The 23,942-nt window shown below is 48.9% G+C and overlaps 2 protein-coding genes across 4 annotated transcripts in view; one reads left to right on the top strand and one right to left on the bottom strand.

Moving 5' to 3' along the window:
- Positions 1 to 11,638, bottom strand: part of ACAP3 (ArfGAP with coiled-coil, ankyrin repeat and PH domains 3) — a 175,658-nt gene extending 164,020 nt beyond the window's left edge. Inside the window, exon 1 of the mRNA XM_084821581.1 lies at positions 11,577 to 11,638. Within this exon, the coding sequence (XP_084677707.1) occupies positions 11,577 to 11,623 (47 nt within the window). The 5' untranslated portion in view covers positions 11,624 to 11,638. The remainder of the gene's footprint in view (positions 1 to 11,576) is intronic.
- Positions 11,639 to 20,559: 8,921 nt separating this feature from the next.
- The window catches only part of PUSL1 (pseudouridine synthase like 1), a 58,929-nt gene continuing 55,546 nt past the window's right edge, over positions 20,560 to 23,942 (top strand). For all 3 annotated transcript variants that reach the window (XM_084821574.1, XM_084821573.1, XM_084821576.1), the window contains exon 1: positions 20,560 to 20,913. In XM_084821574.1, the coding sequence (XP_084677700.1) occupies positions 20,855 to 20,913 (59 nt within the window). In that variant the 5' untranslated portion in view covers positions 20,560 to 20,854. The remainder of the gene's footprint in view (positions 20,914 to 23,942) is intronic.

Raw genomic sequence — 23,942 nt, 5'->3', positions numbered from 1 at the left:
GGTAAATTTATTTTTTCACAATTTGAATTGGCAATCTCTGTTTTTACGAATTTCATTGAAAAAAATGTTTGTTATGGATTTTTTTAATTATATCTACTTGGTGTGGCTTTTATCTTGTATGCCACCTTGAAAGGATTCCACCCTTAAAGGGTTCCATCCATTTTAGATGGATGGATGGATGGATGGATCTCACCTTAGCAGGGAAGACTGTGGCCAGGTGAACTCTGTACCTGCCTGTTCAGTCTGCTCTTGCCCAGAAGCTAACTGGTGATGATGGGAAACTCCAAAGCCACTGATCTCCCTTCTTAGAGTTTTTTCCCTTTATTAATTCATTCATGCATTCACACACTGCAGTTCTTAGCCAGTTTCAAGATTACAGTCTTCTCAAGGTGGATTGTGGTATAAAACATGCAATTCAACATCCCAGAAGGGGGGTGGGAAGAACCGAATGAGGAACCCTCTGCTAACACAGCACAGGAAGGGTTCTGGGGCCAAGAGGAAGACGAGGCAGAAAGGAGCTTGGAGGTGGGGCAGTTTCGTCTCAATAGAGCAGGTTAGTAAAACTATAAATCAGTTTGAAACAAACTGAAGAGGGACCCAGTTCAAATAAGCCCAACCCAAAACTGAAATACAAAACTATACGAGAAAAACTTTGCTGTTAAAACAGCAAAGCCTGGCCTGGACCTGACAGCCTTCCAAGCGGAGGATGTCTTCTCTCTAAAGAAGGATGCGAGGACACCCTCTTCCACAACAGGCAAACAGGGGTGAATCCAGCAGATAAGGAGAGAACAGGGATGGGAGAGACATTGACTCAGTTTGCATTTTAACGCAACCTTACTTAATTTCACACTTACAAACCAATATATGTGCCAACGCTTTATTTATTAATTTCATTTATATCCCTCCTTTTCGCAAAAAAGAAAAAAAATGATGGTAAGCGTTAGCCATCCTTCAAACTTCACACTTGTCTGAATTTTGCAAGAGTTCTCTAGTAAAAAAAAATAAAATAGAAAAATTCATGTGTTAAGGAAATGTGCAGGCAAATATGTATCTATTATCTCTATAAAAAAAAAAGGACGGTATTAGTGAGATATTAGTGGAACTAGCATTCAAAAAGGCATATTATTTCTTTTTATTTTATTTATTGCATTTATATCCCGCCTTTTTTACTCTTGCAAGGAACCCAAGGCGACTTACATTGTCCTCCTCCTCTCCATTTTATCCTCACAACAACAACCCTGTGAGGTAGATCGAATGCGCACAAACATTTTCATGCACATTTTTTAAAAATGGATCTCCACGTTCATAATGAACTAAACTTCCAATTGGAAAAGTGAGACACTTAAGAGTGCAACCCTATGCAAGGTTAGACAGAAAAAAATCCTGGCATTCCCCAGCCAAATCCTAGCTGGGGAATGCTGGGAGTCGTAGGAGCTTTTCTGTCTAAACATGCACAGGATTGCGCTCTAAGAGAAAGCAAAATTGACCCAGTTCATCCATCCCAATGAGAGAATTGCCTTTGCTGCTATTCATACTGGATGAGAAGGGGTTAAAGAGGTCTCGGTCCCAAGAGGAGAAAAAAAAAATTGGGTTGCCAACAGGGCTGGCCTTACAGCCTTCACTCCATTTTGCATATGTTCCCTGTCAAATACTAAATACCATTTCACTTGAACAATCAAATGTTTTCCAAACTGAAACTTTGAAATATTCAGCATCCGGTAGAGATAGCGAATAGCAGGCAAAATTCCAATTCTGCTCTAGTCTTTGCTATACCTAGAGAAGTGAAGGCGGGGGGTGGGGAGTATGGGAAAATTGGGAGGGGGGTTTCCAAATTTTCCAACAATTCCTGGAGTGCCTAGGGAAGAGAGAACTAGGGATATCTGACTCGCCAAAATGTTCCAAACTTCACTTTGAACCTCGGTTCATCCCGCTCCTGTTTTGATTTGCAATCTGTTTTTCAGTTCATTCGAATGGGTAATGTGCACATTTCAAACCGGGAAAATGTGTATTTCTATACGTGTTTTTCAAAAGTGCACACTTTCCCCCCACTGACTAAAGTGCGAACATGCATATCTTTTGGTAGGAAATGAGCATTTCAATGTGCGCATTTTCAAAAACATACCCCTTTTTCAAACACTGTCACAAGTTCAGGTATGTGCAGACGTTTTGCAAACAAATGTGTTCCCGTTCCTGCTCAGGATTACAAACCGCTGTTCTAATGATTTGCCAAGTGAAATGAAATTCTCATACGTCCCTAGGTGTACCGTATGCGCTTGTAACCATGAGGCCCTAATGAACAGCCCGGCCACAAACACTTCGACTTTACCTCGCATCTGTCTAATTTTTAAAACAAATAATAGATACAGGACATCTCCTGGCAAGCGAAGCGAAACAACTTGGCCCCAAGCCTACGTATGCTGCGCCCCTAAGTAAATAAACACACAAACCTATACAATCCATCTTGACGTCACACCGCAAAGGGTCATAGCCGCAGGGAACGAGACATCTGGTCATGAAGTCACCGTTCTGGCAAGATGCCATGGATGCATTTACGGGAGTCCCCCCGCCCCCCCCCCCCCACACACACATGGCATGAGTGGAACGTTCTCATCAATATGTTGGGTTAAGTTGTTGGAGGCATTTGAGCAAGGAAAAGGGTTTGCACAAACAGGGAGAGGGGTGGATGGGCTGGTGGTGTGATCTGCGAATGTTCCTGAAATTGGTTGACTTGGCTTCTTGGGTCGATGACAATAAGGAGAGGTTTGTCCCAGTTCATTTCATCTGTTGCTCTAGTACAGTCTTCCCCTACAACTCCCATCATTCCACCTGCTCACGCTAGCTGGGGCTGATGGGAGCTGAAGTCCAAAACGTCTGGAGGACACCAGCTTGGAGAAGGCTGCTGTAGTCTAAGGGTGCTTTCTAGATGAAGCTCTTGTCGTGCAATTGCACTACATTTTGGAGGGAGGGGTGTTTCCAGACCCCGGAGTCGTCTCCCATTTGTAGTCTGCTGTGTTTTCCCACTGCTTCTGCCATTCTTTTTCTTACCAGAAAAAGCCAGTTAATGGAAAAAACATGGCAGAATAGCTGCACAATGCTTTTGGGCAGCTAGCGCTAGGACTCTTCCATCCAGAAGCACCCTCTGGCAGGGTTGTGGAATCTCAGACTCAAGGGGCAAATCTGGCTCCCTGTGGTTCCCCAAATGGCCATTCCCCCTTTCCCTCGCCCCACCCTCTTTCTCTGGCCCCACTCCTTTCCCTGGCCCCACCCTCTTTCTCTGGCCCCACCCTCTTTCTCTGGCCACACCCCCTTCCACTGGCCACACCCTCTTTCTCTGGCCACACCCCCTTCCACTGGCCACACCCCCTTCCCCAACCTCCAATGATTTGGGAGTTTCCCAGCTTTCGTGCAGTTTTTTCCCCGTTCGGAAAGGTTGAAATGCCTCTCCGAAGGCTTTAGTGACTGCCGGTAAGTGCTTTAAGCTAGTATATGCTGGTACTTTGGGGTGTTTTAGCCCTGCCTTCTTTGCCTTCAGCCCTGCCCACCACTGGACCGCAGCCCCTGAGAGCTTCTCCGAAATGGATGGGACCAGCCCTAGCATTAAGCGGGTGCTGCTCCGTCCGTCCTGCACTCTCTAAGCCAGCTCGCTGTCCTCGGGTGAGGTAGAGGAAGCTGTACTATCACCACTGCTGAAGTGAGATTCAGCTGTCACTCTGGCCAACTTCTCTAGGTTGGGTGGAGGGGCGCCCTTGTATCCTTCGCCTCAGGCAGCAAAATGTCTTGGGCCAGCCCTGGAAATGGAATTTGGCCCTCGGGCTGAAAGAAGTTTGACCCCCCCCCCCACCCTCTGGTTTGATTTGGCCTAGTGATTTTCACCCCGGCTTCCTTTAAGATGAAAAAGCTGGTGAGCCACTGTAGTGGCAGAGCACGCGTGGGAAGTCCCAGCTTCACTCCTGGGCACCTCCAGTTAAAAGATCAAGTAGCCTGTGGTGGGAACAAGACCCTTCTCTGTCTGAGTCAATGGAGTACCAGTTGGAGTAAATAATATAGGGCAAGGTGGAACAGTGGTCTAACCCAGAATAAGGCAGCTTCTAGTGCCGTGGGATTTCTAAGAACCAAGTCCAGAAAGGGTGACGTTTGCCATCATTTAGATTTCTGTCCATTTAACCTTCATCTTGTGTTAAATTTGCCAGTGTGCACTAGTGATCACCGGTGCATGCACAATGGGCCGAGCGCCTCAAGGCATCGTTTGCGCTGCATTTTATCCATGCACATGGGGTTTTGTGCACCTGTCTACGAAAGAGGGGAGAAATGACAAGGGCGCAGGGAAGGAAATATTTATTTGATTACATTTATTATTTCATTACATTTATATCCCACCTTTTTTCCTCTCGCAAGGACCCCAAGGCGGCTTACACGGTCCTCCCCCTCTCCATTTTATCCTCACAACAGCCGTGTGAGGTAGGCTGGGCTGAGAGTCTGTGAGTGGCCCAAAGCCACCCAGTGAGGTTCATGGCTGAGTAGGGACTAGAACCGAGATCTCCCGAGTCCCGGTCCAACACTCTAACCACTACACCACACTGGTTCTCAAATATAAGCTGTGCTCAACAGTATGAGCCTGCCCGAGCATTAAGATCAGCATCAGAGGGCTTATTCTCTGGCCCTCCAGCAAGAGCCATGAGCTGGGTGCATACTGGGGACAGTGATTTCTCAGTGGTGGCCCCACACTGTTGGAACTCCCTCCCCAGAGACATACATATCGCTTCATCTCTGCTGGCTTTTAAACAAGCAAGCAAACTTGAAAACACATTTATTCCGGTCTGCATTTTGCTGCTTAAAAATCATTTGCTGCTGTGTGTGTGCACGCATGTGTTAAAAAAAGATCTCTTAACTAAACAAATAATAAATAAGTAATAAATACGGACTCTACACCGCCTGGAAATGCAAACAGAAGAATGTCGGGTTCCTATGGCTTTGGTCCCGCTCCGTAAGACAGAGCAGGTAATTCTGAAGGACCATGAAATCCGGAGAAAAATTCATGCAAGGAGAATTTGGTTAAGCATCCCTAGCTGGTCAAGGATTTCATGCCACCTCCAACTCCAGTGGAAGATGGCAACCTGTTTCACAGCTGCAGTCATGCTACTGGTTGTGGACTTTGGTCTTCCAGTGTGGGACCCACCACAGATCCCTGGGGGTGGGGGGCAATGCTCATCATTGTGTTTTAAAGAAAGAATGTCGTGTTTCTAGTCCTGGCCCTTCACCTCTACTGCTGGACGTCTGGGATTACCTGAAGAAAAGGCACTTTTCACAAACAGATCCTAATAACTGTGCCTATGTTACCTCCATCAAAATCAACAGGGCCTACTTCTGAGGAAGTGTGTTTAGGACAAATTCCTGGAGAAGGCTACTGATGGCTACTAGTCCTGATGGCTATGTGCCACCTCCAGGACTGGAGGCAGGATGCCTATGTACATCAATTGCTGGGGAACATGGGCAGGAGGGTGCTGTTGCACTCATGTCCTGCTTGTGGGTGTCCCACGGGCAGCTGGTTGGCCACTGTGTGAACAGAATGCTGGATTAGATGGACCCTTGGCCTGATCCAGCACGGCTCTTATGTTCTTATGAATGGGAGCACTGAAGTGGAACAAGCTACTATTTCTCTTTTAGAAATGTGACATGTGGGACAAGTCTCATCCCTTTCCGTCTGAAAAGTGACATGTGGGACAAGTCTCATCCCTTTCCGTCTGAAAAGTGACATGTGGGACAAGTCTCATCCCTTTCCGTCTGAAAAGTGACATGTGGGACAAGTCTCATCCCTTTCCGTCTGAAATGTGACATGTGGGACAAGTCTCATCCCTTTCCGTCTGAAAAGTGCTTTGCCCTTCCTGTGCCACCCTCAGTATCCCCCCCCCCCATCACTACTGTCCAGCCAAGGAAGTAGAATTGGTGTTTAGGGATACAAATGCCAACATTAGATGCAAATCCAGGCTTGGCTAATGCACGCAGAGACACACACAGAGGCATCTCACTGCCCTGCAGACCTGTATCCCTATTTTCATATCTGCCGGCTATTCTGTAGCAAAAGCAATGCATATTTCACATGCTCAGAGGAACCTGGTCATTTTCCATTTTCCAAATCCAAGATCATTTTATGCCTCTCCATGCTCAGTGGCGGGCCTGTAACCAGGGGTAGGCTGGACGGGGGCTGCCCTCCCCCTGAATTTTTGCTGCCCCCCCTAAATATTTTTTTACAAACAAATAATTAAAAAACAGTTTACAATTTTGTCTTTAAAAGGCCTGCAAACCAGATGAATTGCACCCCCTACTTTTGGGGTGGTCCCACCAGAACTCTCAGGCTGGCTATGGGACTTCTCAGTGGTGATGCACATGCTTAGCATACATACGGTCCCAGGTTCAATCCCCAGTATCTCCAGGTAAGGCTGGGAAAGAGCCCCTGTCCGAAAACCCTTTAGAGCTGCTACTAGTCGGTGCAAGAAACAAAACTGAGCAAGATGTAACAGTGCACTCAGGGAAGGACTCTGGGGCAGATGCCCGAGCAAAATGTCGAAGGGAGTGAATGTATCGCACGTTGAAGGGAGTGACGTAATGCACATTACCATCTAAAGAGGCCTTAAGACCCTTATGTCCAGTGTCTAAAATTACCAAACTGCATTCCTGGCTTAGATGGACCAAGGATTTGACTCGGTAGAAGGGATTCCCTATCTTTCTTTGCCGCTTACTTCTCCGTCCTCTCATCCATAATGTGTAGGAAGATGTACCCTGTGATGTGGTGATGTCAGAAGGAGAGATTCCCTCACCTCTGCAGAGGTTCCCAGTGAGGCAGAGCAAGGGTAGAATCATAGAATCATAGAATAGTAGGGTTGGAAGGGGCCTACAAGGCCATCGAGTCCAACCCCCTGCTCAATGCAGGAATCCAAGTCAGAGCATCCCTGACAGATGGCTGTCCAGCCTCGTCTTGAACGCCTCCAGTGTGGGAGAGCCCACCGCCTCCCTAGGGAATTGGCTCCATTGTCGTATTGCTCTAACAGTCAAGAAGTTTTTCCTGATGTTCAGCCGGAATCTGGCTTCCTGTAACTTGAGCCCATTATTCCGTGTCCTGCACTCTGGGATGATCAAGAAGAGATCCTGGCCTTCCTCTCTGTGACAACCTTTCAAGGACTTGAAGAGCGCTATCATATCTCCCCTCAGTCTTCTCTTCTCAAGGCTAAACATGGCCAGTTCTTTCAGTCTCTCTTCATAGGGCTTTGTTTCCAGTCCTCTGATCATCTTTGTTGCCCTCCTCTGAACCCTCTCCAGTTTGTCTGCATCCTTCTTAAAGTGTGGTGCCCAGGACTGGACACAGTTCTGGGCACCACACATCAGTGCATTACAGGAGAAACACATCAGTGCAGTACAGGAGAGAACTCATTAAAAAATGCCTTACTGAAACAGGAATGAAGGTCCACATAACCTAGTATCCTGTTTCCAAGAGTATCCTGCCTGATACCTCTGGAACAGAGGGCCTATCTAGTACAACATCCTCCTTCCCACCATAGTCAGCCAGATGCTTCGGAATAAGAAGTGTTTTTTGAGATATACCGAAGGAAATTTAAGATAAGTTATCAGTTAATAAACAAAACGTTACCACTCCTTGTTTTAAAAAAAGAGAGAGAGAAAAGCTCAGCTTTTCCCATTTTCCTTTTTAGTCCTTGTTACAATAGGGCTGCAGTGCTATGCCTGCTTACCTGGGAGTAAGCCCCATTGAACTCAATGGACTTACTTCTGAACAGACAGCTTACAGGATTGTGCTGCCCTCCCAAAATAAAAATCACCCAAAACCAACATTGCCCCAGAAAACACACTTTCATTCATAGCCCCCTGGATTAAAAATTTGCCCTCACCAAATAGAACTGGTCCTTACTGTTAATCAACTAAAGGTATGGTTGATTGATCTACTGATGTGAAGTTTGCAGCTGTAGCACTGAGGTCTCAAAATGAAAGACGACTCAGCCCAGGATCACACAGGATGCCGTGGGATCCTACGCGTTTCTACTCAGACATACGGTCCGCTGATTTACTCCCAGGTCAATGGGCTCAGGGTTGCAGACCTGGGAAAGGACACCAGCACCTACTCCAAACAGCTGGGTCTAGTCATCCTTTAATTTTCCCACAATGCCCCAGAGCAACTCTAGGTCAGAAGCCCTGTGGGAAATCAAGTTGCCTGGTGTTGCTCACAGTGCTGGGCCGAGGGGGGAAATTAAGGGGCGGGGGGCATGGCAGGCATCAGCAGCTGCCCAAGGATGCCAGATGTTGGTGCTGGCCCTCCTAGAATCACGCCATCAGTTGATCTACAGTGGAAACGGTACCGGGGGGAATTTCATTTGTTCATTCGATCCACTTATATCTGGAAAGCTCAAAGACACTTGTATAGGATAATGGGCAACCGGAGGCCAGCTTTGCTTGCAAAATTCATCAGCAGTTGCATGTTGGTGTGTGTAGCTGATGCTAAACTACTGGCCCACGTAAACCCTCCCGAGAAATATAGCATAGCGTAGTGGTGAAAAGACTCGAGTTGTGAACCGGGCAGCTTCTCGTTCAAGTCTTGCTTTGGCCTGAACTTATTGCAGCTGCAATTCTGCCCTCGCTTCCTCAGGCACAAGTCCTACTGAACTTAACAGAATTGCTTCCACATCTACAGGAATGGAACCCAGATGGAAGAGGCCTTGAGCAAGCTGCTTTAAACAAACCACTTTCGCTCTTGGCCTCTGTCCCATATCTGCAATATGGGGAGAATAATACTGGCCGACCTTACAGGGGCATTGTGAGCCTTACTCAGCTAATATACATTGTCAAGCGCTGATCTGAATGCTCTAAGGGACAGGGGTGGGGAAGGCTATATTTTAAAAACGAGCCCAGGTCTCCATGTCTCATGCTGGTCCTTCAATCCATGGGTGGGCAGAAGGTGCATCTCTGGATGTTTTGGACTCCAACTCCCAGCATTCTTGACCACTGGCCATGCTGGCAAAGGCTGCTGGGAGTTGAAGTCCAAAAAATCCAGAGATGCACCTTCTGCCCACCCCTGTGTCCAGTCCTTCCCGCCTCCAAATTCAGAGACCAGGTGCCACTGACCACAAGTGGTTGAGAGCAGCTGGAAAGGATGGGGGGTGCCTTCTGCTTGTCTAGAACAGCGGTGGGCAACCTTTTTCAGCCCAAGGGCCAAATTCAATTTTGAAGAAACTCTCGGGGGCCACATTCCAGTGGTGGGCAGGGCTGAAGGCAAACAGGGCAGGAACAAAATTCCAAAAAAAAAACCCCAACACCAGCATATTTTATCTTATAGCTCTTCCTACCAGGAACAAAGTCTTAGGAGAGGCATTTCATCTTTTTAGGATGGGGGGGAAAAACTCTGCAAAAGCTGGGAAATCACCAAACGGTCTCGGTGCTTGGGAGAAAGGGGGCGGAGCCAGAGGAAGGGGTGGGGCCATTTGGGGAACCCCAGAAGGGCCAGCCACTCCTTGATCCAGACAGTCTGACCCAACAGGGCAATTCTTAGGGTTAGGGTTGAAGTTCCTTCCTTCCTTTATAGTGGTTGTGCATACATGGATATAAGCGTGAGCACACTTGCATACAAGCAAACATGATGAGTATACATACAGATGTATATATGTGCTTCATGTTCCTGCTCTCTTTCTCTCTCTTGCCTGCCTCATTTAACACACAATCGCCATGTGCAATTTTGCCCTTCCAGTAAACATCCAGCAGGCAATTCTTCCCTTCTCTTCAGACCCATTGCTGATAATTATCTGGATTGCAGCCACTGGCAGACAACCACAAATCCATGGCAGTCGGTGGTCCCTGAGGGGCAACCCTGGGCCCCCAGCATCTCAGACACGCGCACGACCACGGCGAACGACCTTGATGCGACCAGCAACACAAAAAGACCACAGGGGCTCTCTTGTCCTGCTTGCAAAGTCATTCAAAATGCCTTCGGGGAGAGGAAAAAGGAGCCCCCCAGCCCCACCCGGCCCTGTTGCCTTCTTCTCTCCTCTTGGCTCTTTTTTTCTCGCCGTGCCGGACGGGAGCCCTGCTTGGATTTTCTAGACAAGACGTTTGACACCACCCATCTTTCCTGTTTCTTTATTTGTTCCTACGCCCAGCTGAGATCCCTCCGGATGAATGGATGTGTGCATGCGTGCCCCTTTGTACATTGCCGGGCGTTCAGTCTGTGCGACTGGATGGACAGCTAGACAAAACACAGCCCCCACCCCCCACCCCGAGAGAGAGAGAGAGAGAGAGAGAGAGAGAGAGAGAGAGATTATCCTTCCACTCAGTGCTGCTTCTGCTGCTGCAAGGAGCTGACACTGAACCATTTCTGCAGAGGGGATCTTCATCACAGCTGGAACACAAGGCCAAAGAGGATGATGGGGTCTAAAACACCACCCATGCCACCAGACCTCATGAGGCTCATTAATCCAACCCTCCCCAGGGACCAGTCTCCTCCCAATCAATCCATTCTGTCACACATAGAATGCTTCTTTCCTGAATCCCTCTCCATCTCTCCCTTTCTCTCTGTCATTTCACCTCCTGCCCCTCTCTTTCCCACCTCGCTTAATGCTATCAGAAATAGAGAGCCTTTGTAAAGCATGGCGGAGAAGATGCTTCTCTGCTTCCTCCCACCTTCCACACACACACACACACACCCCAGAGTCAGCTTCTCATCTTACAGGTCTAAAAAAACAAGAATAATAAAAGTCCAAGATCATTCTCGAAACGGGGAGTGGGCTGGAAAGGCGGAGCCCCCTCCCTTTTCCCTCCCCAAGCGGCTAGTCCTCTTTGTCACTGCAAAATAAATCTCTCAGGAAAAAGCGTCGCTGGTTGGGCTGTTGTTGATCGCCTGCTCTACGATGGAGGCTGAACGCCCTGCGCGATTGCAATATGCGAGCCATCGGAATCATGGGCAGCTGTGTGTGTGTGTGTGTGTGTGCGCGCGCGCGTGCAATTCTTGCACAGATCAGCCCAGAACCTTGATGTCTCCAAGCTCACCGCCTCGCCTGCATTATAGGGGCAAGCCATCCTGTCTGCATTCTCCCCCCACCCAAATACACACCCAAAGAGAGGGGGGGGGGGTCCCTCGTGCCCTCACAAACGCGGCACCTTTCCAAACCCCAGGAACGAGCAGGGCTTCCCGCTACCGCTTCTCCGACCCAACCAGCCCCGTCAGAGCCAACAGCCGAGGCGGAAAGAGAAAGACCCGTTCCCGACGGCGAAAGACCATCAGCCGCCCGCCACCAGCCCGCGCCGCCCTCCCCGCAAAGCGTGAGGATTCGGGTTGAGCTCCCCTTTGGCGCCCGGACTGGAGCCGGGTGGCGTCTCGCCCTCCCCGCCGGTGGGCTCAGCTCCCGGGCGCGTTCGGGACTTGGGGGCGGCCCAGAGAGAGCGCGAGCGGAGCTAGGCGGGGAATCCGAATTCAGTTCGACTTGGCGCCGGTTGACAGAGAGAGAGAGAGAGAGAGCGCGCGCGCGAGCGAGCGAGCGAGCTGGGGGTAGCGGCGGTGGTGGGAAGGAGGGGTGCCGCCTTACCGGAACCGGGGCGAGTCCTTGACGCACTCCTCGAATTCCACGGTCATTTTGGCACGCTTCTGGAGAGCGGGCCGGGGGGGATCACAGTCCGGGGAGGCGCATCTCCTCCCGCGGCGGAGCTGGGAAGAAGCCCGCAGAGGCGGCCGAGGGAGGGACCCTCGCTCGCCCGCCCGCTCCCCTCCGGCGGCGGCGCGGGGCTCCCGCCTGCGGCGCGCACGGCGGCTGGCTGGCCGGCGCCCTGCCTCCCTCCCGCGGCTGTGGGGCAGGGGAGCCGGGCGGGCGGGCGGGCGGGGGCCGCCGCGCTGCAGAGGCGAGCTCGCCCGCGGGAGCTGTCACAGGAGGCCGGCTCAGGGAGCATCCGCGAATTACGTCGCTCCGCGCGGAGGAGCCGCTGCGGCAGCGACGCCCAGCGCGCCCGGCGGCGCGCCGGGGCGGTCCGGACTCACTCCGGATTCGGAGCGGCGGAGCGCCTCGCTTTGGGCGCCGCTGCTTGCTTGCTTGCTTCTGGTTTTGCTTTTTTCAAATTAAAAACGAAAGGAAGCCCTCCTCTAAGGAGAACCCGGGGCCGCCCCGTTTCCCTGCTGCCGCCGAGGTTGTCCTCACAACAGCCCGGAGAGGTAGGCCAACGCCAAGAGAGGGCGGCCGGCCTCCGGGAGCTTGGTGGTTGCGGTGGGGTCTGAACGACTCACCCCATCCCCCACCAAGGTTGTCCTCACAACAACCCTGAGAGGTAGGCCAGGCAAAGAGAGAGAGAGAGAGAGAGAGAAAGAAAGAAAGAAAGAAAGAAAGAAAGAAAGAAAGAAAGAAAGAAAGGCTAGCTGCTAGGAGCTTGCTGGCTGCCATGGGTTCTGTACTCCCCACCCCCACCAAGGTTATCTTCACAGCAACCCTCAGAGGTAGGCCAGGGTGGTAGAGAGCAGTTGACCTCTGGAGGTTTGATGGTTGTGATAGGACCTGAACTCTCCTCCACTACCAGTGCTGCCTTCACAACAACCTTCAGAGGTAGGCCAGGCTAACAGAGACCTTTGTGGCTGAGCAAGGATTCAAACTCAGGTCTTTCCAGTCCACCACCATCCCTCTTACCTGCTACAATATGCAGACACTCTTGCAGAGAGGCACTGTGACAGAGTAGTTAGAATGTAGGGCTAAGCCTGGCTAGATCTGAGTTGATGTCCACACTCAACCACGAGGCTCTCTCGGTGAGCTTGGGCCAGTCTCTGGCCTACCTCACAGGGTTGTTGAAAAGATAAAATGTGCAATAGGGAGAGCAATGTACAAAGCCCTGAGCTCCTTGGAGGAACACCTGGACAAATAAATAAATAGGTAACCACCTAACATTGTAAATATGTGACAGATATGTTTGGACTACAACTCCCGTCGGCCCCACCAGCATGGACAATGGTCAGGAATGCCGGTAGTCGAAAAGATCTGGAGGACAGCAGGCTGCCTCCCTGTTTTAGAGGGTTCAAAGCATTTCACAGGAGTAATCCTGTTGCAGTCTTTGCGACACCCCAGTAAGGTAGGATGGTGCTATTCTCCCCTTAAGGTGAAGCTAAGAAACAGCAGATTGCCAAAGGACACAGATCTAGTGACTTCACTTCAGAGGTGAGATTCAAGGGAGTTCTATCAGATTTATAACCCTGCCCCTCAACCAGTACAGCATCCTAGTTCTCAGGAGAGAAAACAAAAGAAGCCATGTTTAGGACACGAGAGGTTTTTAACATGCAAATTGCAGGCATTTGGGATGCCTGTTCATTAGTTCAAAAGCTGATCATATGAATGTTGCATAGTCTAAATGACAGACCTGTAAAGCAGGAAGCCGTGAACACACCAGGTGGTCTAAGTCAAAAACTCCCCACCCAACTCCATAGTCTCAGCTCCCTCATCTGCAAAATGGGCATAATCCTGGCCTACCTTAAAGGATTGGTGAAATCCCCAGTTTGAATCTCACCTCTCTGCTGTGAACTCAATAGGTGACCTAGGCTTAAACCAGCCGCTGTCTCAGTCACACCAAGGTCTATCTTGTCCAGCATTCTGTTCAGACTGTGGCCAACCAGCTGCCCACAGAAAACCCACAAGCAAAACATGAGTGCAAGAGCACCCTCCCACCCATGTTCCCCAGCAACTGGTGTACATAGCATACTGCCTCTGGTACTGGAGGTAGCCATCAGGAGTAGTGGCCATTGATAGCCCTATCCTCCCCCCACCCCAGCTGTTATAGAGGGAATAAGAATAGTGACCTACCTTACAGGGCTGTTGTAATAAAATACCTATGTGAAGCACTCTAAAGCATCCCAGTGATTGTGAAAGCGGCTTCTAGGAACCTACCCATCTTTGTAATGGCTGTGCCATTGGACACCATGATTTCCCAATCTGAAAAGAAGGAATTATTCATCCAAAATCAGGCTGAGCAATCTGCTGGTGCTTTTTTTCCTCAGCTCTAGTTTCAAGGGAAGCCAACTTTGATCAAGATATGTTCACTAATTTCTACTTATCATTCACAAACATGCATAGGGGAAATTCACCATTTGACCACCCTCACTCCCATTCCATCCCCACTTGTGAGTAGGTAGTGTTCAAAAAAAGGTAACCAATCAGGGTTACCAACTCCTGGAAAAAAATGTTTTTTTTAAAGCTGGCATGTGGGCAGGACCTGTGGTGAAGCCTGGAGCAGGTCTGAGGGTGGAGGTAGAAGGTGGAGCCCAATGATTTGGTGTTTGGTCCAGAGGTGGAGCCAGAGTTATTACCACAGAAGTCACCTATTCAACAAAGGTGTAAAGCTAATTGGATTTGGAAGCCAATCTTACCCATTGTTTTTCTGGCAAACAGTATGAGAGAAAAACAGAACAAAACCAACCAAACTAAATCTATTCAAGCCCAGGGGTGGGGACAAGGGAGATCGCCAGATGTTATGGATTTCAACTCCCAGAATCCCCTGCCAGCATGGCCAATGGTTGGGATTGCTAGGGGTTGAAGTCCAAAACTTCTGGAGATCTACCTCCCCCCCCCCTTCTAGTCAATCAGCAATCCTATAACAAGCCCATGTTAAGAATGCACGCTCGGGATATACGTTTCTCAAGAGTTCTTTCACCTTGATTGGCTCCGTCTTGTGATCCAAGAGGCCCATCAAGCCAGGATGCTTTGCAGCACTGAAGAGGAACATTGGCCTATGTGCAGGTGTGCCTGACCTGAGGGTGGAGGCCCTTTCCACATTCTCCTGAGAGATGGTCAAATGGATCCTAGGGGCACACATATTTATTACATTTCTATACCACCCATTAGCTGAAGCTCCCTGGGCGGTTTCCTTGTTAGACTGCCGTCTGATTCATTGCAGCCCCGCAAGTAATGCTGCCACCCACAAAGAGAGCTCCATCTGGGCTGGGGAAACATCACGGCAAGGGGGAGACCAACCTGGCCCCATACATTGGCCGGAGAAGGGACAGCAGCAAGGAGCTTGTTTTGCCCTTTCCTGCCAGAAAGAACACCTATAAGAACTTTGAAGCAAAAAGCTGGTGCCTGGGCTTTGCTCTTTTTTCTCCTGCTCCCTCCGAATCCCTTTTCATTTTGTGTCGCGTCTTTTAAGTTGGAAGCTTGAAGACAGGGTCTGTCTTATTAATTGTGCATAAGCCACTCTGCAGGCCCTTTCTGGCTGGAGAGGAGGGGTTAAAATGCTGTCAATACATAAACAAATCAGCAAACTTTCCACTCAGCAGCTGAAACAACACAGACGAACATTTCATATGGCGTGCACAGAAACAGCAGCTCACGGGCCATATTGTGCCAGGGCCCCATCTTATTATTATTATTTATTTATTTATTTATTTATTTATTTCATTTCATTTCATTTCTATACCGCCCAATAGCCGAAGCTCATCTTCTATGACATCGCATGCAAATGATGCTTCAAGGTCGTGAAATGGGCTACAAATGCAGTGTCATGGTGATGATGTATTCAAAAGCTGAACAAATGGAGGAGGAGTACCAAAGATGGCACATCTTTGCCCGGGGTGGGATTTGGTCCAGGACTACACCAGTGTATGGCTGGATCAGGCCTCAGCATAACCTCCCCTCTAGCTCAGCCGACCCAAACCTGGGCTCCTCCAGATGTTTTCTGACCACAAATCCCACCAGCCCCTGCCAGAATGGCCAGTGGTCCGGGAGGACGGAAGATGTAGTCCAAAACCTCTGGAGGGACCCAGGTTGAGGGAACTTGTGTCTTCCAGCATTTCACGGATGAAAGGACGGGCATTGTTGTAACCAGTGGAGGCTGGAGGCTCCGATTTTGGAGGGGCTGTGAATCCATTCTGGGTTTCAGTCAGAACTCTAAAGAAGGTATTCAAGGTGCTGAACCTATTTTGGGGATAGGGGTCAGCACCTCGGATAGCTCCTCTACAGTTCCGAGTGGTTCCAGCTGAAACCCAGAGCGGATTCACTGCCCCACTGAAATCGGAGCCACCAGCCTCCACTGGACAGCTTCCTCTACCACACCTGAATGTGGCAGGCTAATTTAGGGGGTGGGGGGCAGACTGCGTAGCACCCACAGCTCTCTCTTCCGACGCCTTGCTGCCACCTCCCAGCATCTGCCGCCTGAAGGAAACGCCTTGCTCTGCCTTATGGTAGCGCCGGCCCTGGGCAGGGGTCTCAGGGTCTTTCCCAGCACTACCTAGAGATGCCGGACGTGGAACCCGGGACCATCTGCATGCAAGCATGTGTTGCACTGCTAAGCTACAACACCTCCCTAAGGACCAGCCAGCCTTCCACCCTTGGGCAGGATTGGAACCCTGGATCTTCACGGCTTTAGTGAGAATCATACCCCTAGAGCCCAGCCTTTCCCAACGTGGGGTCCCCAGATGTTGTTGGAGTGCAAGTCCCACCACCCTGACCATTAGCCATGCGGGCTGGGGATAATCGGATTTGTAGTCCTGCTCCAGGCTGAGAAAGGCTGCTAGACCTATAAGCCAAATGCCTTGTCTATGCTGCACGTGCTTGTCCTGTTCCAGCTTTCAAAGTAGGGATTGTCATCCCTGATAAATATTATGATTTATTATTTCTTAATTCAATTTATAACCCTCATATATACAAGATGATCTAGGTGGCATACAAAGTTAAAAACAATTTAACAAGGAACCCAACAATAAAAACAATACACCATAAAAATAGAGACAGTTGAGTAGAGCTCCATCATCCCCAAACCGTGAAAAACACAGATGGTGGGGCTATCTCTTGAGAGTGGCTAGTGCATTTCGAAACAAGCAAGTTGCTAGTCCTTATGACAGCAAATATATGCTAGCAAACATGCGGTGGGCAGAAATGCCCATGGAAATCTCCAGAACGACTCTGAAGGTTCCTGACACATCTTTGCTTGACTTACTGAGCTGCTTTTTCAAGCTCAAAACACGAATTTTTTGGCACATGAAAGCAAAAGCATGCCTCAGTGACCAGAACTTGCTACAAAGAGACAATGAGGATGCATCCATCCAGCCCTGAACTCTATGAATGGAACGGCTGCTTGAACGCAGATCAGATTAAATTAATCTGCGGTGGCTAAAGAGTAATAAAACAGCCCGTGATGTGTCAGTTTAATCCTGATCCTCCCTTACCCAGTCAGCAGAAGCTGTGGGAACATTTTTTGACACACCAGTGCGACACACACAGAACTGATTACCTAAGTCCTCTGGAAGGTTACATCAGCACATATGTTTAAACACTAATGCTTTGGAACGTTTGCGGATATATAGAACTTAAACTTTTTTTGTAAATCACAGACTGTGTGGAAATCAGATCCAAATGGTGCCATGAAATGCGATTTCTTCCACGAGTGTATTAATCCGTGTGTATCATTACATGGAGCAGAATCAGAATGATGCCCAAATGGTGTATTTTCTTTATCCATTTTTTGTTCTGCCCGTCCTCCAAGGCATTCAGGTGGCATCTATTGCTCTCCCAAGAACCACTCTACCTACACAACGACCCCATGAGGTAGGTAAGGCTGTGAGATGGTGACTGGTAGCAACGGCAACCAGTGAGTTGCGTGACTGAGTGGGGATTTGAACCCTGGTCTCCTCCAATACTTTTAACTACTACATCACACTGTGTGTACTCTGTTTTGGGTAATTTAGATTCCGAGCTAAGGGAAACTCAAACCAGCAATCTGCATTCGTTATGCAAGTCTGCATTTTCCCTCTCATTTTGCGTAATCTATTCTCATTATTTGCTGTTTTGCAGAATTTATGCTCGTCGTTTTCCCCAGTCCAGGCAAGGTGAGGAGATGAAACCCATTTCCCTAACCACTGCAAAGGTAATTTAAGGTGCAACCCTATGAATGTTTAGACCGAAAAAAGTCCTACAACTCCCAGCATTCCCCAGCCAGCTGGCTGGGGAATGCTGGGAGTTGTAGGACTTTTTTCAGACTAAACATGCATAGGATTCCACCCTTAACCATCCTAGTTGCTGAGAATTCAAGAAACATTGCCCATACACATCCAAGCATATCTTTGAAATCAAAAAGAGTAGAAACTAGCCCATTTTAAAATGAAAGCTAGCATTCTCAAGGAAGGAGAATTCTGCAAATGATCCCGCATCGTGTCAGTGTTCTCTGCTCCTGTGGCATATACAGATGTTTGTAATTTGGAAGTGTGTGTGTGTGTGTGTATATATATATATATATATATATATACACACACACACAGTGTATTTCAAGAACTTATTAGTTGCTTTTCCTTACAAAGCAACTGTCTATGCATTTATTTACATCAGCATTTATATATGATACTTTTCTGCCACATGTGTGGTCCCCAAAGGGGTTCACAATCAATCAAAGAGTATCAAGGGAAAACCCAGTAAAGAACATCGTCAAACAGATAAATCAAAATTACGAAACAACCACTAACAAGACCGGAATGTCAAGCAGCAAACTAACCAGCATCAAAGCAGGGAATCCTAAAACATTAAAAGCTTGTCTAAAACAAAGCGTCAACACAGTCATTAGAAAAGCTGAGTGATAGGAGACTAAATGGGTTTCGGGCAAAAGGACGTTCTGAACTTAGAACCTACCATCAAGAAAGCCCTGTCTCATACAGACCGTGAAATACAATGTAAGACAGTGTCCAGGTGTGTTTGTTTTTTGCAAAACACTCAGTTGTGTGTTTGGGTGCGTGTGTTTTTGATAGGGTTGCGGTCACCTGCCCATAATTTGACAGTCTGACTAGAAGTTAGTTAGTTACTCTTAGTTAGTTAGTTACTTACTCTTAGTTACTCTTAAGTTACTCTTACTCTTAAGTTAGTTACTCTTAAGTTACTCTTAGTTAGTTAGTTACTCTTGGCCTGTTGACAGAACAGGAGGATGCAAAGCTAGAAAGAAAAACAAATCCATCTGGGCCATTCTTGCATATGCCATCCAGCCCGCACGTCCACATTAGGGTCTCACTTGGGATGCAAGCATTGGCTGTAAATGCAAAGACAGGCACGCACTGCCGTCACACAGAAATCTGCCCTCGATAAAGACTGATAAACGGCTTAAAAACGGATGACGGTTCAGTTACTACAATCCATACTTTCTATCATGGAACCTCCACGGCCAATGGCACTATCATTGATCATTAGTGCGTGTGCGTGTTTTCAGCATTACTGCCCTCTCTTGATATCCCTCCAGATCCAGCAGGGCTCTTCCTATGACAAGACGGCTTATGATAAGATGGCTTAGGACCAGCGTCAAAGGTGGGCATGGTCGGGCAGCTGCGGAGGGCCCACACCCCAGCAGGGGCCCACTGGCAAGGGCCCCCTGGACTTGTTCCTCCTCTTCACCACCGCAACCTGCTTGTCCACCTGCTTCCCGCTCTATGCCCAGACGATGGTGGTGAGGAGGAGGAGAAAAAGACGCCGCGGCCTCCTTGCTCCTCGGCTCTCTGCCTGCCAGGCAAGCAGGTGGTAGCAATGATGGGAAAGGGGAGGAGGAGCACAAGCCGCTGGTGACAATGGCAGTGAGAAGGGGGGCTCACTGGGGGAGGGGGCCCGTGGAGGGTGTCTTGTCCAAGGGTCCCCCAAGACCTGGAGCCAGCATTAGCATGGCCAAACCAGCTCTGCACAGGCGACAGGAGTTTCCTTCAAAACGGAAATGCACTCTGTACATGAACAGGGATGCGTTACTCCTTTAAATAGCTTTTTTAATGGAAGGAATGGAATTCTGCCCATGCCCAGAGGCACTGAACCCAAGGTGCCGGAACCCTTGCAAACTCAAGGAGATAATGCTAGCTTTTGGACCGTGGCAGCAGTGCTGATGAAATGCCTTGGAGCCTCTTGTCAGCAGAGATCACTACAAACCAGTTGCTTAAGCGAAGGACAAAAAAGAACAAGCGATTTCTGACGATACCCTTCTGAGCTTGCATGTGTTTGTTTGTTTGTTTTAAATCCACATTACCCTAAAACAAAACCTTGTCATGTCTTGGCAATATTTTTTTTTCAACAATGTGACTCCTAATTTTTAAAAATTGTATTCTAACATTTATTTTAATCCTGAAGTGATGTTGGTATTTTTTTAGCACAATGGAAACCGGACGTTTTTCTTCAGGGTTGAGACTTTCGCCCCCACCCCTAGCCAGAGACCACGGCCGAATCTCAGCCTCTCCTTTGCAGTTGGCCGGGTCTCCGCCTGCGGCCGAGCGATGCCATCGGGACGCGACGCCGCCCGCCTGAGGCCCCCGTGAAAATGCCCTATCTCTCCAACCGCACCGAGCTTAGTTGCCCAAAGGACTGCCTGCAACATGCAACGAATGAACGACGACCAAAAGAAATCTCTCCGCTGGGCCGGGGAGGCAAGAAAGCAGATCCCCTTCCCCACAGCCAGTGATGGATAATATTGCAAAAGCAGAACCACTTTGGGATTTTCTTTCACCATTAGTAATCATGATTTATTTGAGCAGGAAAGGCAATCAGGGGAACACCCCAAGAAAGGGGCCTTTATTAGTGGCAGTCTAGAATTTCAGCCAGGGCGAGCCATGCTGGGTCAGGCATGAGCCTCTAGGAAAGCATCCCAGGGGCTAGTGCATTTTTATTACTTTTACTTGCACTTTTAAATGCACGGGAAAGAGGGAGCATTTTTGCGCTGCAGTAAGCGTTTGCCAGGCAGGGGCACCTTGGTCTGCTGTTGTCATTAGTAATAATATTAGTAATGCTAATATTAATTGTTCAGGTTATAGACTTCGTGAATCTGAACCTGAATATTTCCTCCCCCCCCCACCCGCCCCCCTTGGGGTTGGAGCGGAACGCTTTGAAAAACCGACATGATTTCTTCAAGGACTCGATATTTAATATTCTTTCAATACTTTGGGACGAAATTTAGGTAAGTGTGGTTCTGTGCTGCCTCCGAGTTTTTTTTTTTTTTTTCTGGGCATGTGTAGAATTCCTTTTCCTCCACTAAAAAGTTACTTAGGGGGCAATCCTATGCATGTTTAGACCGAAAAAAAGCCCTGCAACTCCCAGCATTCCCCCGCCAGCCATTCCCTTGCTGGCTGGGGAACGCTGGGAGTTGTAGGACTTCTTTTTTCGTTCTAAACATGCGTAGGATTGTGCCCTTAAAGGAGTACAGCATCCCTGTTCATGTGCAGAGTGCATTTCTGTTGTGAAGGAAATTCCTGCCACCTGTGCGGAGTTGGTCTGGCCATGCCATGCCATGCCCGCTCCAGGTTTTGGAGAACCCTTGGGCAAGACACGTTTAATGGGCTCCCGTCCTCAGTAAGTCTCATTGACATTCTCCCCAGCTGCTCTTGGCCCTCGTCCTCTTTCTCATCTTTGCTGCCGCTTGCTCGCTGGACAGGCAGAGGGCCAGGGAGCAAGGAGGCCGCGGCATCTTCTGCTCCTCCTCCTTCTCTCCATCAGCGTTCTCTGTGCCATAGTGAGAGGCAGTGAGCAAGCAGGTTCCAATGAGGAAGAAGAGGAGCAAGTCCAGGGGACTCTCGTCAGCGGGCCCCTGCTGAGGTGTGGGCCCTTGGCAGGTGCCCCACCATACCTACCCTGGGCGCCGGCCCTGAAAGCATCCCTGACAAGCAGACTGATGGGCAGGCTGGGGGAGTGATCTAAGAAGCATTAACTTCTATTAATTCTGCTGTTCATTTGATCCACTGGTACGGTGCCCTGTGAAGAGTTCATAGCAAGGGTTGGGAACCTTTATTCTGTGGGCCAAATGTGGACCTCCAGGCCTCTCAGTGTGAACCCCCTCCAGGCCATGCCACTTACTGGCCACACTCTGAGTTACTGATAATAGATAACAGCAAGGATGCTGTTGAGCATTGGGGTGGGATTTGGAAGCAGTGATATGGTGGCCGCAAAACTTGCATGCAGCCCGCAGGTTGCGCACCCCTGCTATGGAGAAAATGCATGCACGCACACTACGGCTTGCCATGCAGGAACGTCTGACGTGGGACGCTGGGGAGGATCGTGACAACCTGGTGCACAAGTGTGAACTCTGCCATCAAAGAAACAAACAAAAACAAACGGCCAACCTTTCCATTTAGTGTGCGCATTTAGACTCAAAACGTTCTGCCAGCCGGGTCTGATCTCTGGCTTTTCCGTAAGAAATTCTGACAGCTGGCTCCGAGGCCGACATGAAGATGGCGGGGCTGTTCGTTTGTTTTCTTCCTGGTTAGCAATCATCAGTTTACAAGATTGGTGTAAATAACGGTAATAATGAGCCCTGAGCAAAAGCTGTGCTGAAGTGGGGAAATAACAGGGCATGTCTGTGTATTGTAGAACACCTAGCGAACCCAACCTTTTTGTGGCGCATACGGTTGGTGGTGCTGCCTGTTGAGAATGTATTTTTAGAGGTGTGACCCTGTGCATGTTTAGACTGAGAAAAGTCCTACAGCTCCCAGCGTTCCCCAGCCAGCGTGGCTGGCTGGGGAATGCTGGGAATTGTAGGACTCTTCTCGGTCTAAACATGCATAGAATTGCACTGTAAGTGACTTAGAGTTCAGTCCTATGAATGTCTGCTTAGAAGTAAGCTCCACTGAGATCAATGGAGCTTACTCCCACATAAGTGTGTATAGGATTGCAGCTGTAGGTTATGAACTCCTCTTCCTTTTGTTTGGGGTGGGAGAAATAAAGCCGAGGTTGATGGATCTGCTTCAGAACCAAGGAAGAGAACCCTCTTTCTCCCTCGAGTTGGGCAGGCGTTTCAGTCCTGTTTCGTGCTGCAGAATCCATTTTTGACAGCCAAGGTTGCGCAATTTTTTTCTTTGTCTCTCCTAGCTCAGCGAGACAAGACATTAGCTCAGACAATGGGAAATTGGTGGAGGTGATGACGGGGGGATGGGGGGGAAGGAGAGAAAAGAAGGGGAATAATTAGAATTAAGTACGCAAATGACAACATATTGATACACTCATTCCCGCACCTGCTGCTTAAATATTTTCCTTTTTGTTTAACCTTGTTAGGTTCTTTGATTATTAATAGGGCAATTATTTCACTCAAGATGCTAGTTTGTTCCTATGCTCTAGATTGATTAGGGAGGGAACTCTGGGTCTTATCTCATGCCTGTCTACAATCTGGTTGAGTGCGGTGGCTAAGAGAATGAATGATGAATGGGGAAGCCTTCTGTTCAAATCATGCCGCTCTTACTGGGGCTTCTCTCGCGTGTCCTTGATCAGTGTACGCAGACACGTGTAGTTGATGGGCGTGGAAATACTCGGATCACTGGCATAGGAGCATGGTAAATTCTGTGCTGCAATTGATACAGTGAGAAAGTTAATTCAAGAATTCTGACGAAGCTTTTAACTTAAAGAATGCACATTTTTTAAAAATTTACCGCAGATATTTATAGCAAGTGAAGACAGAGGTGGGCACCATGGTATGCCAAAGAAAGGGCGGAGATGGCACTATGTCAGGGGTGTTGAACCCTTTCACTCCAAGGGGCTAATTCTGTTTCGGTGGAGGCCGCATTCCAGTGGCGGGCAGGGCCAGAGGCAAAAGGGGCCAGGTGAAAATACCCAAATGCCAGCATATTTTAGTTCAAAGCTTTTACTGCCAGTAATGAAGCCTTAGGAGAGGCATTTCAGCCTTGTAGAATGGGGGAAGAACAGCACAAATGCCGCAAGACAACCAAATGATTGCTGGGGGAACAGGGCGGAGCCAGGGGGAACAGGGCGGAGCCAGGGGGAACAGGGCGGAGCCAGGGGGACAGGGCGGAGCCAAGGGGAACGGGGGTGTGGCCACCTCGGGAACCTGCAGTTCTGCACCTCCTGAAGTTTTTGTGTTGGGACATTTCCCATACAGTTTTGCGTTGGGACATTTAGGTTAACTTGCATGGGGTCATTTGCATCAGCAAGTTTTCTGATGCCCTAGAGAGAGCTAATTTAGCTTGTTTATTTTACTTGAAT

Source organism: Heloderma suspectum, chromosome 15 (assembly GCF_057233095.1).
Source record: "Heloderma suspectum isolate Gila_16-S chromosome 15, 16-S_ref, whole genome shotgun sequence".
NCBI lineage: Eukaryota > Metazoa > Chordata > Lepidosauria > Squamata > Helodermatidae > Heloderma > Heloderma suspectum.
The sequence above is the reverse complement of the archived record's forward strand: the minus strand, read 5'-3'. Positions and strand labels throughout refer to the sequence as shown.